General features: G+C 42.9%; 1 protein-coding gene and 1 long non-coding RNA gene across 3 annotated transcripts in view; one reads left to right on the top strand and one right to left on the bottom strand.

The window, feature by feature from the left end:
* Positions 1–11,332: 11,332 nt before the first annotated feature.
* Positions 11,333–23,676, bottom strand: part of POLN (DNA polymerase nu) — a 303,906-nt gene continuing 291,562 nt past the window's right edge. The window contains exons 23-24 of the mRNA XM_074273159.1: positions 15,036–15,097; positions 11,333–11,469 (exon numbers count right to left, since the gene is read on the bottom strand). Of these exons, the coding sequence (XP_074129260.1) occupies positions 11,362–11,469; positions 15,036–15,097 (170 nt within the window). The 3' untranslated portion in view covers positions 11,333–11,361. The remainder of the gene's footprint in view (positions 11,470–15,035; positions 15,098–23,676) is intronic.
* The window catches only part of LOC141545864 (uncharacterized), a 31,146-nt gene continuing 19,303 nt past the window's right edge, over positions 11,834–23,676 (top strand). For both annotated transcript variants that reach the window (XR_012483161.1, XR_012483162.1), the window contains exons 1-3: positions 11,834–12,758; positions 13,373–13,472; positions 15,042–15,140. This is a non-coding gene — a long non-coding RNA (uncharacterized LOC141545864). The remainder of the gene's footprint in view (positions 12,759–13,372; positions 13,473–15,041; positions 15,141–23,676) is intronic.

The raw sequence follows: 23,676 nt of genomic DNA, 5'->3' as shown, positions 1-23,676 counted from the left end.
CCTCTACCACCTAATTGTGTGCTAACATTCCTTGGCAAACAGTAATTCCATTTGGGATCAATGAATGTAGTAGCTTTGGTATAGACGGGGAAAGCTAGCAGGGAAGTTGGAGGATGACCATATGCTGGTGAAAGCCTGAACTGGACATCTGGAAGGACTTCACCACAGTGTGTCAGCCCATGATATATGCAAATTACACTTCAGTAGACCCAGAGTCTTGAGGTGGCGGGTCCCCCTGGATCAAGCACTGTGTCTAGTGCTCAGTATTATGTTGGTTGAATCGGACTGAAATTTGATGTGTTTTGGGGAAGTTGTGTAGGGGGACAGAGATGGTTTGTTGGTCCTCAAAAGTTGTGTTACTGATGGCCGCTGTAACTGTGAAAATTAACCAGACTTGCTGTGATATGTTTGGTAAAATAAGGTTATAAATGTGGTTAACTTAAAAAAAATAAAACAAATACTGAAAAGAGTCAAGAGAATTGTGATATGAAAGCAAGTGACTGATGTAAATAAGTATGAATGAATTAAAAACATAGACCTTTTCTGGGTTTGTTTTATTTTATGTTTGCTTATTTTGCTGTTATTTTTTTGTTTGTTCCTAAAATTGCATTGTGATGAAATGACTAGTGACTCTGTCCTCAGACCCCAGGAGGTGCCAAAAAGACCCCATGGAAAGGTCAGGGGTGGGGGTGGGGTAGGAGGGAGAAAAGCACTTCAGGAGATATAGTGGGCTAGGTAATTTACTTTTCTTTCTGCTGGCAAATGGAAAATATCTGTGGTCCTCATTGGACAGGCCTTGGCCCATGGGCTTCTTGGGTTTCGTTTTGCTATTTCTAGTTACCCAAGATTTGCTGACTGATGAAGGAAGATAGAAGGAAACTGTAGACTGAACCAGCCCCAAGTGGCAGGACCTCTGCAAGTCTGGGAGGACCTGTTAAGTGTCAGGAACAGGGCCAAGTGCTTGCACCCAGATGGTGGGTGGGGTTCCTGGCAATGGAAGGGGTGGGGGGGTTTGCTGCCTGGCCCATGTATGATGTGTAACCAGGGAGAGTGTTTGAATGGCCTCTCTCCCTGCCAGCACGTCCCGATGCTGCTGTTTTTTTCAATAAAATCAGAATTAAAGGAATAAACTTTGCTCCTTGTTTTCTCTGGGGATCTCCTAGGGACCCACGTCCCTTCCTCTTCGTGGGAAAGAACATTCATTTCATCTATTAAGTCTACTCTCTGGCACTTTGAAAGGTGCAAAGTCCCTGTCCCCATAGAGCTTACAAAGTCTGGTAGAATGATAAGCCAAAATTACAGGTAGCCAGAATTCTTCATGTTACAAATGATGTTAGTGCAAACAAAGTGCTATGTGACCACCTTCTGCCTTGGTAACTAATTACAGGACAGGTGTTTATTCTCCTTCCCCAGATGCTTCTGCTTGGGCTGGGTTCTAGGCGCTCTGTCCAAGGTCCTGAAGCCCACCTCTGCTTTCTCCTGGGCTTTCCAGTCTGTGCTCATCACTGTGAAGAGAGCGGGTTTGAGGATTGGGATGTTGGGGGCTTCTCTCTCTCTAGGGGGTGGGGTAGAGGGTGAACTGTGGTTTGCCAGCTCACAGATTTAGAGCTAGAAGGGATCCTGCAAGTCATCGAGTATGAATTTCTCAACAGTTGAGGAAACTGAGGCCCAGAGAGATCTGTATCCGTGGCTTAAAATCAAAAGCTCAAGAGTCAGAAGGAACGTTAAAAACGATCTCGTCGGATTTTATTATTTTGCAGAGCAAGAAATGAAGTCTTGTAGAGGGTAAGTGATTTAAGGTTTGAAGCAAAGGGCACTTGATCCTACATTTTTTATAAGAGAGTTCAGATGGGAAAGAGCCTTGGATTAAAATTCAGAAGTCTTGAGTCCAAGTAGTTTTTCTGCTCCTTACTAAATGTGGGATCTTGGGCCAAGTCACTGAATTCTGGGCCTCCCTATTCAAATCCATGATACTGTGATTTCTGGCCCAATGTTCCATTTTCAAATGGAGATGTGGTAAAAACTGACATCTTTTTAAAAAAGCTTTTTATTTTCAAAACATATGCATGGATAATTTTTCAACATTCACCCTTGCAAAACCTTGTGTTCCAATTTTTCCCCCTCTCCCTTCCCTAGATGCCAAGTAATTCAATATATGTTAAACAGTGCAATTCTTCTATATATATTTCCACAATTATGCTGGACAAGAAAAAATCAGATCAAAAAGGAAAAAAAATGACAAAACAAAATGCAAGCAAACCATAACAAAAGAGTGAGAATGTTATATTGTGATCCACACTCAATTCCCACGGTCCTTTCTCTGGGGGTAGATGGCTCTTCATCACAGGACCCTTCGAACTGGCCTGAATCATCTCATTGTTGAAAAGAGCCATGTCTATCAGAATTGATCATTGTATAATCTTGCTGTTGCCCTGTACAATGATCTCCTGTTTCTGCTCATTTCATTGGCCTCTGGGATTCTTGAGGAGAAGTACATTGTGGGCAAGACAAGTCAGTGACTGAAAAAAGTCACACAGAGAATAGATGGCTGTTATCTAGAACAAGCCCATCCCCTGCCTTCTCCAGACCTCTACAATTAGGGGGTTTATCTTTTGATTTGTGGAGTCTCCTTCAGTCCAAATTCTGAGTTATGAGGCTCAATCTGAGATCATCTGAGCCTTTTGGTACAAACGTGTGTCTCCCGGCTCTGAGTCCCATGATGTTCCCCTCCATGGCCTGAGAAAGGGATGCATCTCAGGGAGGCAGGACATGTAACCAGTGACTTCTCCCCCTGTCCCTATCACAGAGACTGTCTCATTCCAGGATTGTCTCCGCCAGTGTCCAACCTGACCTCGTCAGGAGCTGCCATCCTCACTCCTCCCCAACGACCTATTGTGAATCCTGAAGTTGATCCATTAGAAGCTTATGGGGTGGCTTGGGGTGAGTGTGAGACTGAGCAGAATTGTGGAGTACCGGAATACGAGGGCTTGGGGGGATCTCAGAACACAGGACACTGAAGCCGTGTTGGCTACCAGCCCAACCAGGCCATGAAATCCTGAGGTTCGCCCAGGTCCCAGGGATTCTCAGTGGCAGAGGCAAGTACCATGCTCACAGTCTCCTGGCTCTTAAACTCTTTCAAGCCTCAGAAATGGTCTAGTGCAGGGCCCCAGATTTTTAGGTTACTCACATGACCACTGATCATAAATCCTTACTAGTTTCTATCCCTGGGAACCATAGGATGGTGACTCTTCTGAGGATTATTGACTTTGTTTTCCTTGGTGACTGATTCCTCTGAGAGCCAGGACAAAAAGGATTTGAAGGATAGGGCCTTGTCCCTTCCAGAGTCTCCTTCAGACTCACAGGTGGCTCCCAGATCTGTGACTGGACCAGCTTTGAACTTGCTTCAGCTTTAGGTAGGTGCTGAGGAGGGATGCCATCTAGGTTAAGCATCTTATTTACAGAGGAACCTGATTCAAGATACTAAGTCACACAAGGAGCAAGCAGCCAAGTCAGCAGCCACATCCGGTTTCTCGGATCCCAAATCCAGAGCTCTTCCTGCCTTCTGGACAATGGGCGTGGGGTCATGGCAACAACATTAGTCTATTGGGTCACATCAGGCTCTAATGCTTTTTTAGTTGTGTGACCTTGGGTCAGCTGAAGCCTTAGTTTTCCTGTCTTTAAAATGCAGGTGAGGATACTTTCCTTTCCTACTCTACTGGGTTTTAGTGGGGAAAATGTTCTGCAAACCTTTAAGTCTATAGGAACGCTACTTTTCAAAAGATTTCATTCTTGATTTTCTGGGCAATGCTTCCAGGCCTTGAAGGGGCTGGGGAGGGCCCCAGCCCTGTATAAGACATCAGGATAGGGCTGAAGGGTGGTGGAAAAATCAATTCCTTCCCTTCATTGAGGCAAAGAAGCCTAATAATAATGCCAACCGCTATTGTGAAAGGACTTCAAGATTCCCAAAATGTTTTCCTCCTATGGGGTATGCATGTGAAGGTATTTTTTTTCTCCTCATTTTTCAAAGGAAGGAACTATAGGTCAGACAGGTAAAGGGACTTGTCCAAGGTTACTCACCTAGTAATTGTGAGAGCCAGAATTCCAACCCAGGTCTCCCCACTCTAAGCTCATGATTCCTTCGAAAGCATCACCCTGCCTATGTAAAAGAGACTCATTCAATCTGAAATCAACCACACTTCTGCAAAGTAGGTCTGGGAAATAGTGTCATCCCCATTTTACAGATGAGGAGACTGAGGCTCAGATCTGGGAACCAGCTTGCTTTAGGTCCCACGAGGAGGAGGTATGAAACAGGACTCTGTCTTAGGTGTCCCATTCTCAGGACTCGCATTGTGGCTGGGCCACAGTAGTTTCCAGAACCAGGAGTGTAGGGCCTTTGGGGACCACCAGTAACAAGACTGCCCTTGCACATTCTAAGTCGGAGAGGGCCGAGGGTCCCAAGTTTCCCTTAACTGTAGATGGACAGAGGACCTAGCCCCTAAGTCCCACAGATTCTAAGATGCACTGACCACAGTCCAGTCCAATCCCCTTGCATTTATGAATTGTTTGCTTCCTGCTAAGAACTAGGGATAAAGAAAAAGGCAAAAAACAAAAACAAAACCAGGCCGGGTTCTCCTTCTGGAGCAGCCTTCTTTGAAGGGATGTGGGGGAGGGATGGGGGGTGGGACAAGTTCACCTTGCTGCCAGGAATTGTGTCAAGTGGCAAAGACACTGTGACCTTGATGTCAATCACTCAGGTTGGAGTCCAGGCTCTACCCTTTTATGGTTATGTGACTTTGGACAGGTGCCCTTTTCTGGGCCTTTAAAGGACCTTCCTACCTACAGATTCCAATGCACAGGGGTCAGATGGCAGGATGCTCTCTTCTCCCCTTGATTTTAAGGGAACTGCCTCATAGCTGGTGTCCCCAAACATCAGAGAACCCAGAGCTGAAATGACCTTAGAGGCTATCTAATAATAATAATAATAATACTAATACTAATAATAATAATAATATCTATTAGAACACATATTATATTCATATTTATGTATGCATATATACATTATATATGTATAAAATTATCCATTTATGTGGCCCTTTGGAGTTTGTAAACACTTGATGCTTGTTAACTCATTTGATCCTCACAACACTGAGATAGCTGCTATAATTCTCATTTTACAAATGAGGAAACTGAGGCACAGAAAGGTTACCTAACTTGGCCAGGGTTACACAGTGAGGCAATGTTTGAGGTCAGATTTGAGCTCACAAGACAAGTTCTCCTGACTACAGGCCCAGCCCTCTTGTGATTGAAGACTCTAGAAAGTCTCTAGACTCATCCCAATTTCCACTGACTACAAATTCAGGCCTTCATCCCATGTTTCCTAGACTTGCAACAGCCTCTTGATTGGTCTTTTAGCCTCTGGGACCTTCCTTCTTCAGTTTCTCATCAATATAACTGCCAAAGTGATTTTAGTTAACACTGGTCTTAACAGGTCACTCTCCTGCTTAAGGAGATTCTATGGCTCCCCGGTGCCTTTAGTATCAAGTTTTTAAAAAAGCCTTTGTCTAACATTAAAAGGCCTTTAACCTTGCTCTAGCCTATCTTTTCATACAGAGATGCTGAAGAGGTTTTGGTATGAGATCCAATGGAGTCAGATCCTATGGATACTATTTTGTATTAGGCCATAAGAAGCAGTGTGGTTCAGTGGAAGGAGCCCCGAAGGGTAGAGGCATGGGACTTTCACCTCATTCTATATTTTTGGACACAAATTATTATGTCATCTCCTTGGACCTCAGGTTCTTCATTTGTAAAATGAGTGGGTTGGACTAGATTACCCACAGGTCCTTCTACCTCTAAAACGATGACCTTTGGAATTAGCTCCAGAGTTATGAAAGGGGTGCCAAATATTATACATATATTTGTACATATATGTAGGTATTAGAACAGATATGCTCATGTTTCAATAGAATTTATTTTTCTCAATCTAATAATCGCAAGGGATACTTTCGCTATTTTGATAAATTCATGATTTAATGGACCTGGATAATTTTTTTAAAAAAATCTATTTTTATAGAGCTTAAAACTTATAGTTTATAGGTTTATATATTTATAATATTTATAAATTTATAGTAACCTTGGGAGGAAAGTAGTACAAACATGATTGTCCCCATTTTACAGGTAAGTAAACTGAACCTTAGCAAAGGTAAATGCAGCTTCCAAAGTCACATTGTGTCAGTGTCAGGGTCGTAACTCAGGACTCCAAATTGAAGTGCTTTTGCCAGGACATGACAACATGTCTCCACTATTGCACTTGTATACCAGTACAGATTGCAATAGGAGACCGAGTATAATAGTTTCTCAACAGCTCATGTTCTGGGAAGAAAGGAAGATCTGTGGGAAGGAAGGAAGACCATGGGCTCTTGTCCACAGGGAGTGTCCCAGGATGGTTTATTCTGCCTTGGAAATGTCCCTGTCCCTCTCCAACTACAATCCCCTAGGGAAATGTCCCAAAGGATAGTTCTGTTTCCACCTTCTTCCCCTCAGAACTGGCTCCAAATAGGACTAATAATCATAACAACAAAAATACTTTTCTATTTTTTAAAGTTTCCTTTTTAGTATACAGAATACTTTTCTCATAACCTATTGGTGATCACGCCCATTTTACAGAGGAGCGGAGGAACAAATGGGCTCAGAGAGGGAAGTGGGCTGTCCACAGTCACACAGCTCAGCAAGCAGAAGCCTCCAGTTCTCAAGTGCTGTGCTCTTTCTGGCCACCGCTGAGCTTCTGTGGGTTAGGTCACGAAACTACGATTCTTGGATGACACGAACACCTCCTTTTGGGCAGCAGGGCTAGGTCTGCTCCAATCACCTCCGCCCTCCTGCTTGTACCCTGAGCCATTTCCAGTGGGGCATGCCGAGTCCCTTTGCCAATCCATTGTTTTTCAGGGTCTCCCTGCAGCATCAGGGGGTGTATTAGTGAATGCTGTGAGGAGGGAGGTTGCTGGATCAGTGAGCCCAAGTCAGTCTGTATGCTTGCTAAGGCTTAACTTCCCTTGCTACAAAAAGCCTTACTTATATCTGGAGGTGAATTGGATCCTTCCTGGGAATTTGTTTTTCCCTTGGGAACTCCACTGGAAAGATGCTTCCAACAAGTAGTTGAATTCCTCAGCTTCAATGTTTCAACTTCTTACCCCACGCCTGCCATGGAATAATCCATAGAATTATGGGAAAGATCTAGGATCCAGCACTGGAGGGGTCCTTAGGAGTTAATTTAATCCAAAAGTGCTTTTTCCAGGTAGGGAAACTGAGGCCCTGAGAAATGAAAGGACTTCTCCAAGTAAGGAAATAGTAGTATTGGAATTCCCATGCAGAATTGCTGACTCCTACTTCAGTAAGGCTTCCAACTCACCCCACCGGAGTCCCTTTGCAAGATGGCACTTTGGGCAAAACAAAGAAATGGCAGCCTGAGAAACCAAAGTCAATACGGAGAAGCCTCCCCAGTAGTCCAGGCTTTGCATTTGCTCAGAGATGGATGAGAGGATACTTGGCTGGCTCTGACCTTGCTAAGAACCCTGTACTTAAAGCATCTCAGGAGTTCTCTGGTCCAATCTCCCCCCAAGGAGGGCATATCTGCACAACATTCCTGATTAGCATGTCTCTCAGTCTCTATTTGAATCCCACTACTGATGGGGAACTTTCTACCTTGCAAGAAAGCAAGTTTTCTCTTGCACAGGGCCAAAAAGCTACTTCATTTGAGCTTCCTGACTATCAGGGCCTACTTCTGACAATTTAGGCCGTGAGAGGCTTCCAGATATTTAAAGACAGGGGTCCCTGTTCAATTTTCCCTTCTCCCTGGGTCTTTGAGCCAGTCTTTAGGGAGCAGACTGCCAAGTCCCCAGGCTTGAGACCCTCCTCACATAGAGGTACTGGGTGCCATTTTCTTTTCTTAAAATGTTGTACCCAGATCTAGACAAGGTGAATTCCAGCTGGAGTCTGTCGGAGGCAGGGCCCAGGGGCGGTGCCAAGTGCACCTGATCAAAATCCAGAGAAGAGACAGTTTAAGTTTACAGCGTGCTCAGGTAACAGCTCTCCCCTCTCCCCCCCCCCCCCCCCCCCCCGTGATTCATGAAATATTTACACAGAAAATACAGGTAATGGTAGAACAGAGGAGGCTGAATCTGAGCTGGCAGCTGGCACCCTTTTAAAATCTGTTTTGTAACCTTTTCTTTAAGGGTTATTGACACCAGGAAAATGAGCACACACTATATAATGAAATGTCTGTGTGTGTGTGTGTGTGTGTGTGTGTGTGTGTGTGTGTGTGTGTGTATAACAGTGGAGAACAATTAGAAAATGCATTGTTTGTGGTCTTGTTTATGTGTCTAATCTTAAAGTTAGCCATTTGTTTAAATGAGATAATAGCCACTATTTTTAGAGTGCTCTAAAGTTTGTAATATGCTTTACCTCTATTATCTCATTTGATCTGATCCACATGATCCTGTTATATAGATGTTATTATTAGTTTCACTTTACAGATGAACTGAAGCTGAGAAGTTTAAATGACTTACCCAAGTTCACACAGCTGAGTAAGTGCCTGAAAATAGCATTTGAACTCAGGTCTTCCTGACTCCTAGTCTGGCACCATACACTGTGCCACACCGCTGACAAGGTCTACCATTATCAAAAGCATCAGGAACTTTGAATAAATCATGCCATGACATATATGTTAAATCCAATATATGCATACATATTTATATAATTATCTTGCTGCAGAAGAAAAATCAAATCAAACCAGGAAAAAAATGAGAAAGAAAATAAAATGCAAGCAAATAATAAAAAGAGCGAAAATGAAGACATTGAATTTTATCCAAGCTAACAAGGGACTGTTTTTTCCTTGAAAGAAATAGAAGACAAATTCTGAATTTGCTGATTGTTTTTCATACACATTGCACATTGTAGTGATTAAATTCATGCTTACAAATATGTACCTATATGCACCTTGTAAAACAAGTAGCAGGATCTTGAAGGAACGCAGGTGTTAGCAGTATGGAGAATGGTCCCTGCCTGCCTGGCGGAGGTGAAGAGAGAGCTTTGGCCTTTGCTCCCCAGAAGTGTCTGAGCTGGAGTAGCAGCCGAGTCTGTGGGCAGGTGACCCCACCAGTCTTGCTGAACTCAGGGTAATCAAAGACACTAATAGTTTTGATTGAACCCAGGGAGAGTGCAGAATTATAGGCTTCTTCTATGTTGTGTGTGTGTGTGTGGGGCAGGCTGTTGATGCAGTTTCAGGGCTTGCCTGTGCTGCCTGGAACCCACTGTGGGCCTGCAGCAGCCTTGGAAAAGCAGGCAGTGATGACTCTGGTCAGAGCCCGCCCAGTGCTGCTCCTGTTTGTGAAACCAGAGCCCCACAGGCTCCGTAGTGGGCACCAGGCAGTTGCTCTAGCGTTGCTGGGACACTTCTCTCAAAGTATTAACATCTGCTTACCCAGCTTCCTGACAATCTCAGTTATCCAGGGTCTGACTGTAGAAACAGCCAGGGTGGGGGCCAAGAGGACAGAAGGAGGGGGAGAAAGTTACTCCCTAGAAGAGGCAGGGAGTCACTGCCCGGGCCTTCTTCACCTGTGAAGCCCGACTGCGTCTGGTTTCGGAGCTCACCCTTAGGAGCAGCAGGCGGAGGCTTTCCCAGTACTTGCTGGCTTGAAAAGAAATGACTTGATACAGAGAGCACTGAGAAGTGGAAGAGGGCCTGGTTCCCGCCACTGTCTCTGTGGCGCGAGTAAGTTTCTCTATGGGTGTCCGCTGCTTCACTTATAAGCACGAGGGAGTTGGACTAGGGGGTTCTCTATGGCCTCCCCCCTTCTGGGTCTAGTATCTTCTCCCATGGACAGAATTTTTAAAGCCATCTAACACGGGAGGGGGGGGGGAGGAAAGGCTCTGAGAGCAGCGCCATCTTAGTCCAGGCTAATTCTACTATGGGAAAAGATTTAATGCTGGCAAAGACCCCCTCCCTCCCCCCAGATCGTTCAGCAGGAATTCACTTTTCTGTGTCCTGGGCCCTCTGGCCATCTGGCAAAGTTTAAACTGACGACTCCTTTTTTCCTAACTGAAAGAAATGCTAAATTTCAATTAAGACGTTAGCAAAGATAAAGATTTCTTTTTTCGATCCAAGTTTATGTAGCCTTGAAATCCATCCGTGCCCCTCTACTCAAGAAACAAGTGTTCACTCCAAACGGTTTATTCCTTTTTTTTAATTTTTTTATTTGACACAAAGAACGGGGGGGGGAGGGGGCTGGTGAACAGACAACCTGGATCCGGCCCTTGGGGCCGCTGGTGCAGAACCCGCAGGAAGCTTACCCCGCTGAGTGTAAACCGGTTTCCTGGGACACAGGACTAAAGGGAGTCCGAGCACGGCCAAGGCCGTCCCTCCGAGCACACTCTCAGCCAAACACCAAGTCGGGTGAAAGGCATTCATCCGCCCCAGACCCCTCCGCGGCGCCGCCGTCTGAAACCCCAGCCGGGCGGCTTGGCCGCGGGGCAGAGGCCGGGGCACCCGGCCGCGCCCCCGGAGTTTTTCCATGCTTCGTCCCTGTAGAGTTCCGTGGGAGATGGTTCCCCCCGCCCCCCAGGGTTGGTGCCCCGTAGAAAGTGCTCAGAATGGGCTGGGGCAGGAGCTGGACGCTTCGCCTCATTCAGCCTCGGCTTTCTGCTCTGCCGGGTGAAGGCCGCCCCCTCTGCGGGTGAAGGCCGCCCCCGCAGGGCCCACCCCGGGCCGCGTGGGTCAGGGAGATGACGCGGGCAAACGCTTTGCAAACCCGCGCGCTACGCAAGGCCCGTGCTATTAGGGGCGCTCCGCGGGCCTTAGGGAGCGAGAGAACGGGGGCGGCAGACCTGGGGATTTCTCCCGCAGGGCCGGGGGAGAACGGGGGGCGGCCTCGGCCAGAGCCCCGCGCCGCTGGCCCGACCCGGGAGGCCGAGCCGCAGCTCCTCAATCCTCCCGCAGGCCAACCGGAAACCGCTCGGGAAGGCGACTCCGGCCTTTTGGGTCGCGCTTTCTTCCCGGCGGCCGAGAGCGAGAGATGGTGCCGAGATGCCGGGCCGTGGCAGAGGTTACGCCAGCCGGCCGCGATCACCCCCGGTGGCGCGTCCACGCGCGTCCGGGGGGAGGCAGGAAGCTGGCCGCTCGGCATCTCGGCTGCACGGTCTGGCCCGGAACAAAGGCCGCCCCCTTAGCCCGGCCAGCCCAGGACAAGGCGCCGGCACAAACCAGTCTTGGGCCGCCGCGGTTGCCTGGGGCGACAGACGAAATGAAGCCGAGAAATGCACCCGCAGAGTTCCGAGGTGTGGCTGGGGCTCGGCGGGGCTGCCGTTGCCCTAGTTACCGAGGCGGGCCGCGGGCCCGGCAGCCGCGGGCACCGCCTCCGGGAAGGGGCTCAGGTCCCCCCACGACCGGCCCGTGGCGAGGCTCACCTTCAGGGGCACCTGCGGGAGAGATGGCACCGGGGAGAAGCGGGACCGGGACAGGCGGTCCGGGGGCGAGGGGCCGGGCTCTGTCTGGGGGGCGGGGAGCGGCCTCCTTTCTTATTTACAGCGGAGGAAACTGAGGCCCGGGGAATGCCGCGACGTTCCTGCGGCAATCATGAAGGCTCACGAGTGCCCACGCGCCAACGGGGGCTCGGAGGTCTAGCCGGGCCCCTAGGCTGCGGAGCCGGGGCTGGACCCCCGCCGGCATCTCCCAGACCCGTCTGTCTATCCCGCTTCACACAGCCCAGCTCATTAACTTCATAAATGTTCCTAAAATGCTAAGTGAGGCAGGGGGGGGGGGGGGGGGTCCGGACCGCGAGGAGGCGGACATTTGCGCGGACTAAATTCGTTCCGGATCAGATGATCCAGGTTTAGGTATTCCAGCCGCAGCCTGGGCTTGTGTGACCTTGGGACAAATAGTTGGGCCGGGGCCCAAGCTCCTCATCTGTATCAGAGCCGCACGGGCTGAACTCCGGCGTTAGAGCCAGATAGAAATCTAGGTTCTGCTGGTCCCAGACAAAGCATGAGAAACAAGGAGTACCCGCTGCCCCGGGAACTTAGCTCCTCGTTAAGGAGGCCCAGAGGTGCTGGGAAGGCCTCTCCAGGGACTGGGCTACATTTAAATAGGGTTTTTTTTTGGGGGGGGGGCGGGGGGGGTGTTAAACATTTATGCATGCGCTATGGACAAGACACTACATTATAGCTCCCTGGAAGCTGGCAGAGCAGGAATTACCTCCTCCCTCCCCCAAAAGCAGATGAACAAATAGATTGCATGGAAAGGACTTGTTCACATAGTTCAGGGCACAGCCAGGTCTCAAACCCGGCCTGGCCAGCCGGCAATCTCCCCTCAGGGACTAGCCAGGCTACAATCATAGGACTTAAATCTGGAAAGGGCTTCAGGGACCATCTAGTCTCATTCAGAGATGAGGAAACTCAGTCTCATGGAGGGGAAGTGACCTGCCCAAGGTCACAGCTTAGTCAGAAAATGCCAGTGACATTGACATCCCTGGAATGGATGGCTCTGCCCACTAGTCTCTCCGAAGGCCTGGAGAGGTGAACTGAAGGTGTGCTTGGCCAACAGTGTGTCCGTTTGGGATGTGTGTCCCTTGTAACTAGAGGAGACCTCAGGGAGTGATCTGAGCAGCCTTCCCCCAGGCTCCTGGCCTCTAGCTGTCTCTCCACTTCTCATCACTGGAGAGTCAACTGAGAGAGAGTGCCTCACTTCTACAGAGAGCCTTTAATTCCAGGTGAGGCTGAGCCCAGGGCTAAGCAACTACCACCAGCACCAGCACCAGCACCAGCACTTACTCCTCCTCCTCCTGCTGCTGCTGCTGTTATTACCACAACAGCACTGCCACCGTTGCTCCTACTACCCCTACTACTATCCCACTACAACTACTATATTTTTGTCAGTGGTGGTGGCAGTGTGTGTGTGTGTGTGGTGTGTGTGTGTGTGTGTGTGTGTGTGTGTGATGTCCTTGACCTGTGATTTCATTGGTATGTAATAAGGCTAAATCAATTGTTTAATAGGCTCTATAGAGCTAGAAGACTCCTTAGAGATAATCTCATTAATAGTTTCTTCCAAAGGGGTTAAATGACTTGTTTGTGGTCACATGAAAAATAAGAAGCAAAATTAAGATCTGAGCCCAGGTACGCCTTCATGGACTGCAAGCTTAGTATGTTGTTGTAGCCTTTGGAATAGGATCCCTATCTCTCTAACCTTCATTGAGGTTACCTTCCTCCCCACCCCCAAGATTAATAGTCACATCATGAATTCGAGTCCTGCCAATCATGAATTCGAGTTCTGCCATTTGAAAGAAGGCACTGGATGACAAAACATACTTTTTTTTTTTTTCCCCAGGGAAGCATGTTCTTTTAGAGCCCCTATTCCAGGTGACCACACTGAGAAGACAGGGAATGAAGCAAATTGCTGAAATACACAGCAAGGGATGTTTTCTCAGGTAACCCAAAAGACACCATGAAAGACAGTACACCTAGTGGAAGGGCCCAGACCTGGGTTTGCCACTTATTATGTGATCTCGGGCTTCCCTTTCCTCCTCTTATGAAATGGGAACCTTTCCTACTCAGCTTGTCTGTTTTGATAGGGGTGTTGTGAGGATTATAGAATTCAGAGTTGAAGGTCATCTAATCTGACCCCTTTATTTCTATAGAGAGGGAAACTAAAGTCTAGAGTCTGACCAGGAGTCTCACTGGTATTTCAGTCCAGACCTTTGAACTCCAAGCCAAGAGATCTTCACCTCTAACTGAGGGCAACCTACCTTATCTTTCTCAGCTGCTTTAACTGTAAGATGGAAATGATAATGCTTATTCTTTCTTAGGGGTAGTTGTCAGGATCAAAGGATTTCATGGAAAAGAAATGTTTTGTATTTGTAAATTGTCCTATGAGAGGAGGGCAGGGAAAGGCAGAGAAAACCAATGAACTGCAAATTGGTCAATTCGAATAGTTCTGGAGTTCTAAAGTTCCTGTGATTATGGAGGTTGAAGCTAATGATCACAATGAGGTTTTTTTTTTTGTTTGTTTGTTTGTTTGTTTTTTGAGAGAGGAGGCAATTGAAGTTAAGTGACTTAGCAGGGTCACATAGTATTACATGTTTGAGGCTGCATTTGAACTCAGGTTCTCCTGACTTCAGGGCTGCTGCTGTATGCACTGTGTCATCTAGTTGCCCCTTACAATGAGATTCTTTTTGGTTCCTACTAGCAATCCCTTTCCAGGGAGTTGAAATCTTGTCCTTTCTCCCTGCCTCTCATGAGTGACTTGGGACAAAAATTAATTCCGTTTGAAAACAGGCCCAACGATGGGTAAGGCTGGTTGGAAAAAGAAAAATGGAAAAGTGCTAGCAATTGATGGTCCTTGGGGACTTGAGGACAACTCTAGAAGTTTTGTCCTCATCTTGCAAGAGGGAGATGGCACCTAACAACTAGACCAACTCTAGCAACTTGAGCTTGCTTTGCTTTTGGGAAACTGGATAGGATGGAGAGGGGAGACATTCTGTGAGCCATGGCAGGATGGTGGAAAGAGAGGAAAACTGGCTCCATTCCTACCTATGACTGGCACAGAAAGCTCGTTGTAGGCCTCTGCCAACGGTATTCTCATATTTGGACTTGAGCAACCACAGGGATTTGTACTAGGGAATCTTTGGGACAAAGGGTCATTCATTAAAGCATTTGTTTTGTTTTAATAAAAGTATCTTTGGAAATACTACGAACTATGTGCTTGCAGGAGAGGATTTGTTCTCAGTGTATGGGGGAAGCACACATATTTTCATGTTTCTTGGAGTCAAAAGAAAGGAGAAAACCTTCCAGAGTGTCCCCTGGTCATGGCAGGCTTTGACACTTGTAATGAACCTTCCTCATTTCCTCTACTTCCAAATACCTGCAGCCTGAGCATGGCAGGAAGCCCCAAGCAGGTTAGTTCCTAATGAGGTTATCCCCAAGGGTTCCTGTGCACATTCCCTGCACATGTTACTTGTTAGGTCTGACTTGGGTCAGACTGAGTCTCCTACCTTCAGGTGCAGCTCTATGGCCTGGATGTTCTGCAGTGACTCCATGGTGTCCTTGACCAGTGCTGTGATCAAAACAGAAAACAAACACATGAAATTGTGTAGCAGGTAAGAAATCCAACAGCCCCCAAGGTTCCTGGTCATTTTGTGTCAAGGTGAAGACAGACATTGTGTTTTGCCTTCACTGCTAGTCTGGAAGTACTTTTACTTTGCAGCATGCCTATGCTCTACCATTCCTTCCCTCCTCAAAAGTTCTCAGATTTGAACGTCCTTGTCTAGCATTAGAGGCCTTCTCTGTCTTGCTCTAGCCTATGATCCTAACTTCCTTCACCTCTGCCTCTTTAGGTTCTTAACTTTCTTCAAGGCTCACTGCCAATTCTGAAAATCCTGAAATTGCTTTGAGTTTACTTCTTTTCCTAAGTTCTTTAGATTCTTTATTAGAATGTGCATTTCTTGAAATTACCCTCAACTCTACACTTAGGACAGCTTCACTTTTACTTGTGGCAATACCTTATGCACACTTAGTGTGCATAATCTAGTTAAAACACTAGTTTGAATTAGATTAAATTTTTGAAAAATTGCCTATAAAATTTATTGATGTACAAGTAATCCTATTTTTACCCTGACTTCTAGTGAAAAACTGAAATAAGGCTAAGCTTCTATTTAAACTGACTCTGAGACTTGGGAGTTTTTTACTTGTGGTAGGACTTTGGACCTCACCAAACTTTTTCTTTTGCAATTCTAAAGTACTTATCATGTGTCATTATATTGGCCTTCATATAACTGTATGGACATGTATGTGTGTGTGTGTGTGTATATATATATATATATATATATATATATATATATATATATATATATATATATATATATATATATATATATATATATATATATATACTTTAACATACATAATGTATTGGTCAACCTGCCATCTGGGGAAGTAGGTGGGAGTAAGGAGGGGAAAAATTGTAACAAAAGTTTTTGCAATTGTCAGTGCTGAAAAATTACCCATTCATATAATAAATAAAAAGCTATAATAAAACATTAAAATTAAAAATTATATTGGCCTTCATAGATATTGGCATAAATGTCCTATCCTTTCTCTAGAATTCAAGCTCTGTTAATAATAGGCACTGGGCCTTATCAAACATTTTCTTTCTTTAAATTATTGAACATTTGATCTATATTAAGTACTTAATGTTTGTTGAATGAATAAGAGTTTGTCTTGGGCTTGAGCCTTGACTCTTGTTTAACAATGATCTAGTTACTTCACCATTATGAACCTACCAGTTTTCCAATCTATAAAGCAGGTACATGATAAAGTGAGTATTCCTACTCTCACAAGGCTGTTTTGAGGAAAACATCTAATAAACTGTAAACTCTACCAAAATGTGAGCTCACTACTGTTATTGTTGGTGATTTTTATTGCTGTTACAGCACTAAACAAGGTTGTCCTGGTACTAAGAGTTTTTAAAGAATATGCCATGAGAAGATAAGTTGGTGAAGTTAGGGATGTTTAACTTGAGCAAAAGAAGACTTAAGGAGAGACATGATGATATAACTGTCTTTTAAGTATTTAAAGCAAGAAGGATTAGATGTGTACTGCTTAGCCCCAGAGAGCAAAACCAGGAGGGATGAATGGAATTTGCAGAAAGAAATGTAGGTTTGAGGTAAGAAAGAACTTCCTTTATAGAAGCCGAATTTTCTTCCTCAGGTGAGGATTTCCTCTCCCCAGAGGTCTTTAAGTAAAGGCTGAGAGATACTTCTTATTACATCTTGGAGGGAATTCTTCAGGTACCTTTTGGCGTGATGGTCTCTGGGAGTCCCTTTCAACTCCCAGATTCTGTGATTCTGTGTAATCACATTCTCAGCCTGGAGGATATAGATGGGAAATAAAGGGAGAACCCAGATGTAGGTTAGCAAGTAAAAAAGGAAGTGATTTGGATGGTTGTAGGGGATGGAGGGCAGAGGCAAGCACACAGGCCATTCTGAACTCCTGGATTACTTTGGTTGCCATGGTAAATATTTTGGTAGGTATTTAGAGAATATAGGTGGGCTTCTGTTTGTGTGAAGCCCCTCCCCACCCCCAATCTGATGCCTTGGATCCTGGATTCTTGAAGGCTGAGCCAATAGAGTGATAGCCCTGGTTGGTTCTCTCCAGATGGAAAGGCATCTACCAGTGAAAGTTTGAATCACTTGTCAGGGGGGATCAGGTGGCTTGGTACACAGAGCCCTAACACCAGTAGGATGAATGAATTCTCTGGACGTGGCAACCCATGTAACAGACAAGAGTTAGATTTAGAGTGGGAAAGTACAGTACAGAATTAAAATTCAAATCGAAAAGAAGCAAAGTGTTTTCAATAAAGTGTCACACAGGGAATAAGGAGCCCAGCTAAGATATAATCTCAAACCCAGTTTTCACCACTTTTCTTCCTCCTTTTTTGCTTTGGTAAAGGGACAGAAAAGGAGGCAAAAAAGTTAAGAACTATATCACAATTGTGTGTGTTTTTTTTTTTAAATAAGTATTCATTTAACTGCTGGTCCTTTCTTCTTGACCAATGAGTGGACTTAGCACTAGAGGAAGTGAACCATATCAACCTGGACATTCTTGCTATTAATGAACCAGAAGACATTAGGGAGATTGCAGATAAATGACAAGATGTCTCTTAGGTTTTTCTTAGAGAGACAGATGAAGGAGTTTGAATGTTGGTGTCAGCATGACGAAAGACAGACAATTTCATGGGATCTCTGGTCATCTTAATTTGTAGTCATATGAATGTAAGTAAAAAGATCACCATAAAGATAATTATCTATTAACTTATCCACCAGCATCCGTTGCTGGTGGTAAAAAAAACTCTGTGAAAAACTTGATAAGACCTTTCAAAGTAAGTCAATATGTATCTTAATTCTCAATGCAAAAAATTCTCATTGTAAAAGTGAGTCTGAGGGAAGATGATGAAAAATCACTTTAGAAAATCTGATTCAGGATTAAGAAATTAAGAGAGGCCAAAATTTTGTAGATATTCAGAATCTTGATGTATTTATGAAGATTTCCTTCAAGAAGAGAATTGGAAAGTGATGAGTAATAACACAATGAAACTCACCATATCTTGATAGGAAACCACTGGTTACCAAAGTAGCAGCTATTTCATAATCAGCTGGGTGCATATCATCAACTTGTTAGAGCAAAGATTAAAATCAAAATTAAAGGATAAGGATCAGAAGATATTGTATATAATTACAACACAGGCCTGATATTTTTTTTAAACTACACAAATTGGAAAATAGGAAATTAGGCAAGTATTATCATGATTTCCTATAGAAAATGAACAGATGCAAAGATCACCACAATGAGATCAAAACCTAAGGCAACAAACACTTATCTCCTTCTCAAGTGAAGGGTAATTCTAGTTTTGAACGTAAATTTGCTTGCAAAATCTTGTGAAGGGTGAAAGAAGATTATGAGCGGTATTGCTTCATAAAATCTTGAATAGTTTATGAGAGGAAAACAAGTCCACAAAAACCTTGGTTAAGAGACCCAATAAAGCTACGTCATCCTAAGAAGATTTAAAGAGAAAATGATGGATACAACAACAAAAAAAGACTGGAGCTCATCTGACAGCATCGCCAAACTGTAAAGTAACTGACATTCTCTGATGCAGTGAATTACATGACAAAGATGGGGAGAGAAGAGAGCATAAGGGTGTTTGGAGCAGGGAATGCTCCTTGGAATCTTCGAGTCATTTTCTAGAAAGAGATTTCAATGTGTTAGACAGTTTCCCCTTGTAAGGGATTTTACTGTCATGATAACAACTAATGTTTTATTTAGAAAAATGATCAGGGACAGGAACTGGACCTGGGATTTTATTGGCAAAGAAAACTCAGATGAGGAAACTCCTTCTAAGGAGTTGGATCATCATTTTCTCTGAAACTTCTAATCTGAGTTGCCTAGACTTTAGAGCATTGAGAAATTAAATGACCTTCACATATTAATACATGTAGGATATGTTTATGAGGAAATGAAACCAAGTTGTCCTTATTCTTTTTTTGACTCATTTTGTTACTAAGCAGCAGGCTATTAATACAAGGATGATCATTTAGCCATTTCTATTATACCAAAGACAATCATGGACAAGCATGTCATCAAGGGTTTCTATCAATAGAACTTATGAGGGAAGACAATATGAGAGGGAAAAAGGGAAAGATGGATGGAGCTTTGACAAAAATTAAAGTGGGCAAACTGCTTTGATCACATTGAAAAAATTTCAGAGGGATAGACCTTATAAATAAAGGATGCAAAAGGGGAAAAGTAGATGTTTTCCTTCTTTTAGAAAATCTAATGCAGTTCTATGGTTCTGGTATAGTCTCAGTTCTTTTTTGGCTCAGGTCACTTGTAGAAATTTCCTACAAAATTAGAGCTAACAAACTTAAATTTACTTGGCCAATAACCAGGTAAGATAATGAAATTTAGCTCAAACGTCATGTCCCTATTAGAAAACCAAATTTGGAATCTTAAAAGATTCCAATTCTAAAGATCAGGGAATTCACAATTTTAGGTTAACCAGTTTTTATGTTGATATACTATCATCTACATCAATCATCTATCATCTATATCATTTATCTCCACTTTTTTCTCTCTCTCTATACATACATACATACATATATATATCTACAAATAGAAATCAGAAACGAATTTTATAAAACATAATCTAATGCCAAAATGAATTCATTTAAGTTATTCAGTTTTAACTTCATTTGTAACCAAAGGTTCTGGGTTGGATACATAAATACATCGATAACCAATTTTAAGTAACCCCATTTTAAAAGCAGCGCACATCAAATAAATTATTATAATAAAATATTTTTAACTTCCAGCTCTGTTCAAATGAATAACAAAATTAACAAAAGTCGATTATTTCCAGTTAAATTAAGATCCTTTAATTTCTTGATGCTATGAGGATAATTAGGCAAATTTTGCAGAGATTTGCGAAGCTAGGATTGTTATATGTTAAAGAAACTGTAGTATTAGTGCAATTCTTAGAAGCATAGCTGATGTTAAAAAAGAATAATCACTAAACTTTTATGAAGTACATTAGTTGGGAATCTCTAAAATGACAGATATCTCAATCAACATCAGAGTAAAAAATTGGAATTTATCAAAATCAAGTTAGTGTAAAATTTCTTAACATAAATACAAAGAATTCCGGATCATTACAACATTCTTTGTAATCACCTTTCTTTAGTCAAAGTGTTTACAGTGGGGAGGAGATTAAGTAAGCCAAAAAAAAAAAAATTCAACCAATTAAATTAACCTTATCATAAAGACAAAATTTACAATGCCTTTAAAATTTACTCAACATGTTTTTCTTCCTTTTCTCTTTAAATATCACTGGAAATCAATCACATTCTGGAATTCCACAGAGTGAATGTCATAGTTCACTTAAACCCCTTAAAAACACACTCCAAATTAACATATATTCCTTTATTCACATCTTAAAGCAAAATTAATCTTTTTAACTCTTTAAGAAGAGTTTATAAGACTTAAATTGCTTCAAGATGTTTATAACCTCTACAAGAGATAGAAATAACTTTAGATGAAAGGCATTCTATATTTTTAATAGGCTTGAAAATTTTTACCCCCATTTTTGCAAGAGGATTCACATTTTGTATCCCATTTATTCAGTAATTCTACAACACAGATAAGGTCTTTACAAGGTCTTTTCTTTGTTTGATTTTCCTTTTTAAAACAATTATATAAATGCTTGATTAAAACACTAACTCCAAATTAACAATCTCATAATTAAAAATTTTTTTATTATAGCTTTTTATTTACAAGATATGCATGGGTAATTTTTCAGCATTGACCCTTACAAAACCTTCTGTTGCAGCTTTTCTCCTCCTTCCTCCACCTCTCCCCTAGATGGCAGGTAGACTAATACATGTTAAATATGTTAAAGTATATGTTAAACACAATATATGTATACATGCCCAAACAGTTATTTTGCTGCGTAAGAAAAATTGGATTTAGAAATAAGGTAAAGGGGGCAGCTAGGTGGCGCAGTGGTTAGAGCACCAGCCCTGAATTCAGGAGGACCAGAGTTCAAATCTGGTCTCAGACACTTAACACTTCCTAGCTGTGTGATGCTGGGCAAGTCACTTAACCCCAGCCTAGGGGGGAAAAAAAAAGAAAGAAAGAAATAAGGTAAAAATAATCTGAGAAGAAAATAAAAAACGCAAGTGGACAAAAAACAGAAGGAGTGGAAATGCTATGTTGTAGTTCACACTCCTTTCCCAGAGTTCTTTTGCTGGATGTAGCTGCTTCTCTTCATTATTGAACAAATGGAACTGATTTGGTTCATCTCATTGTTGAAGAGAACCACGTCCATCAGAATTGATCGTTATATAGTCGTCTTGTTGCCATGCACAATGATTTCCTGGTTCTGCTCATTTCACTCAGCACCAGTTCATGTGAGTCTCTCCAGGCCTCTCTGAAATCCTCCTGCTGGTCATTTCGTACAGAACAATAATATTCCATAATATTCATATACCACAATTCATTCAGCCATTCTCCAATTGATGAGCATCCACTCAGTTTCCAGTTTCTGGCCACTACAAAGAGGGCTGCCACAAACATTCTTGCACATACATGCCCCTTTCCCTTCTTTAAGATCTCTTTGGAATATAAGCCCAATAATCTCATAATTTTCAATAAGTGATAGCTAAATAATTTTGGATGAAATTTCCCTTACATATAGACAAAAGTCTTTTAAGTTCTTAATTACAGGACTTCAGATTTTTTTTTATAGCACATGATCAGCTGAGAGAATGACCAACAGATTCCCAACCCATTTATTTTGTAATTGTACAATTCATAATCTAACAATATCTAGATTATAATTACTTTTCTAATAAAGTTCAAATAATTTTACTACAATTATGCATCACATATGAATATGTACATATATATTTGTGTATGTATGTGTCTTTCTAAAATATATATGTATACACATACACACACATGCAAGGGTATGTAAAATTGGAGGCAATCTCAGAAAGAAGGCACTAGCAGAAAGAAGGGATCAAGAAATGTTTCTTAGAACAGGTAGGATTTTAGCTAACACTTGAAGAAAGAGAAGCCAGGAGGTAGAAATGATGAAGGAAAGCATCCCAAAATGGGGAGAAAACCAGAGAAAAGGTAATGGAGTTAGAAGACGGAGAGTTGCAAGCAAAGGAAGAAGGAGCCTGGAAGGGAGTAAAGTGTAAAAATGATGGTGAGGTAGGGAGAGGTCTGGTTGTGAATGTTATTAAATGCCAGAGATGACTTTATATTTGACATTGGTGGAAGAACCTTGGGGGACATTCGGAGTTACTGGATGTGAGACAGATGAAAATCTAATAAAGAAGAATAAGAAGGATCAGTCAGGATGGTTTGGAGGAGGTAAAAGTTGGGTCACAAAAATCAAAGGAAAGAGTATAGTATTATGGAGAAGAGCATGATCTCCAGTGTCCAAGCTTGTAGAGAGGGATGAGGACTGAGAAATGGCCATTATTACATTTGGCAATAGGTGACTGTGTAAAAAGAAACAATACTTACTCAAATGGAATTTACAGATAGAGACGACAGTGAATAATAGGTAAGTACATTCAGATTAAAAATGAAGAGAACAAATACAAATCAATACAATGTAGTGTGTAAAGGAGAGAACTAGCAGTTGGGAGAGATAAAGAAGTAGATGAAGAAGTATTTCACATAGAAGGTGGTCTTGAAGCTGTGTCTTGAAGGACAAGAAAGACCTGATACAGAAATGGAGAGTTCATTCCAGACATGAGGCAGTCAATGAAAAACACAGAGATGGAAGACAAAGATCTCCTCTTTCTGGAGGAACAAGAAGTCCATTTTGGCTGGTGTGCAAAATGAGTGACAGGGAGTTATGTACGATGAGGCTGCAATGAGAGATTGAAGCCAGGTTTGAAGATCTTTATGTTCTGGGCATATTCCTATTGGATTCTGGAGGAAACAGGGAGCCACTGAAGTCTAGAGTTCTTTCCACTTTATTGGGGAAACACTTCTAAGCAATTTAGAACAAATTATGTCACTAGTGTAATAATGTCCCTTGTACAAAAGCCTGCAAATCTTTTAAAATCAGAGATTTTTTAAAAAAAGAACTGATTAAGTAACATTAAGATTCAAAATCAGTCACAAAACAGTAACTGGCAAGTAGCTGGTAATCTCTTTAATATTTTAACCAAAGGTCTTTAAAGCTAATGAAAAATAGTGACTAGACTCAGATCACAGAACAACTGGTAAGTTTCCCTTTGGGTTATCCTCTCTCCTTCATCTCCCCATCCCTAAAGTGCTGCCTTTAAGGAACCCTGTGCTCTCATGCTGCCCACTTGGTGGGTGCTGCCAAGTCTGCTATCTGCTGGGTGGATCTCATACTTTTAACATTATCCCATTCCTAAGTCCCCTTCATCCAAATTCCTATTATTAATCGAAGTCAGATAATTTTAGGGATGGAAGGGATCATAGAATATGGCATATTAGAATTGGAGTTTAATTCAATTAACATTAATTAAGCAAGAAAATATGACCCGAGGGGATCACTGAGTTATAAGGGGTCTGAAAATTCGTGAAAATACA

Source organism: Sminthopsis crassicaudata, chromosome 6 (assembly GCF_048593235.1).
Source record: "Sminthopsis crassicaudata isolate SCR6 chromosome 6, ASM4859323v1, whole genome shotgun sequence".
In the NCBI taxonomy this organism is placed as follows: domain Eukaryota; kingdom Metazoa; phylum Chordata; class Mammalia; order Dasyuromorphia; family Dasyuridae; genus Sminthopsis; species Sminthopsis crassicaudata.
Note: the sequence above shows the minus strand (reverse complement) of the source record. Positions and strands in the feature narration are given on the sequence as shown.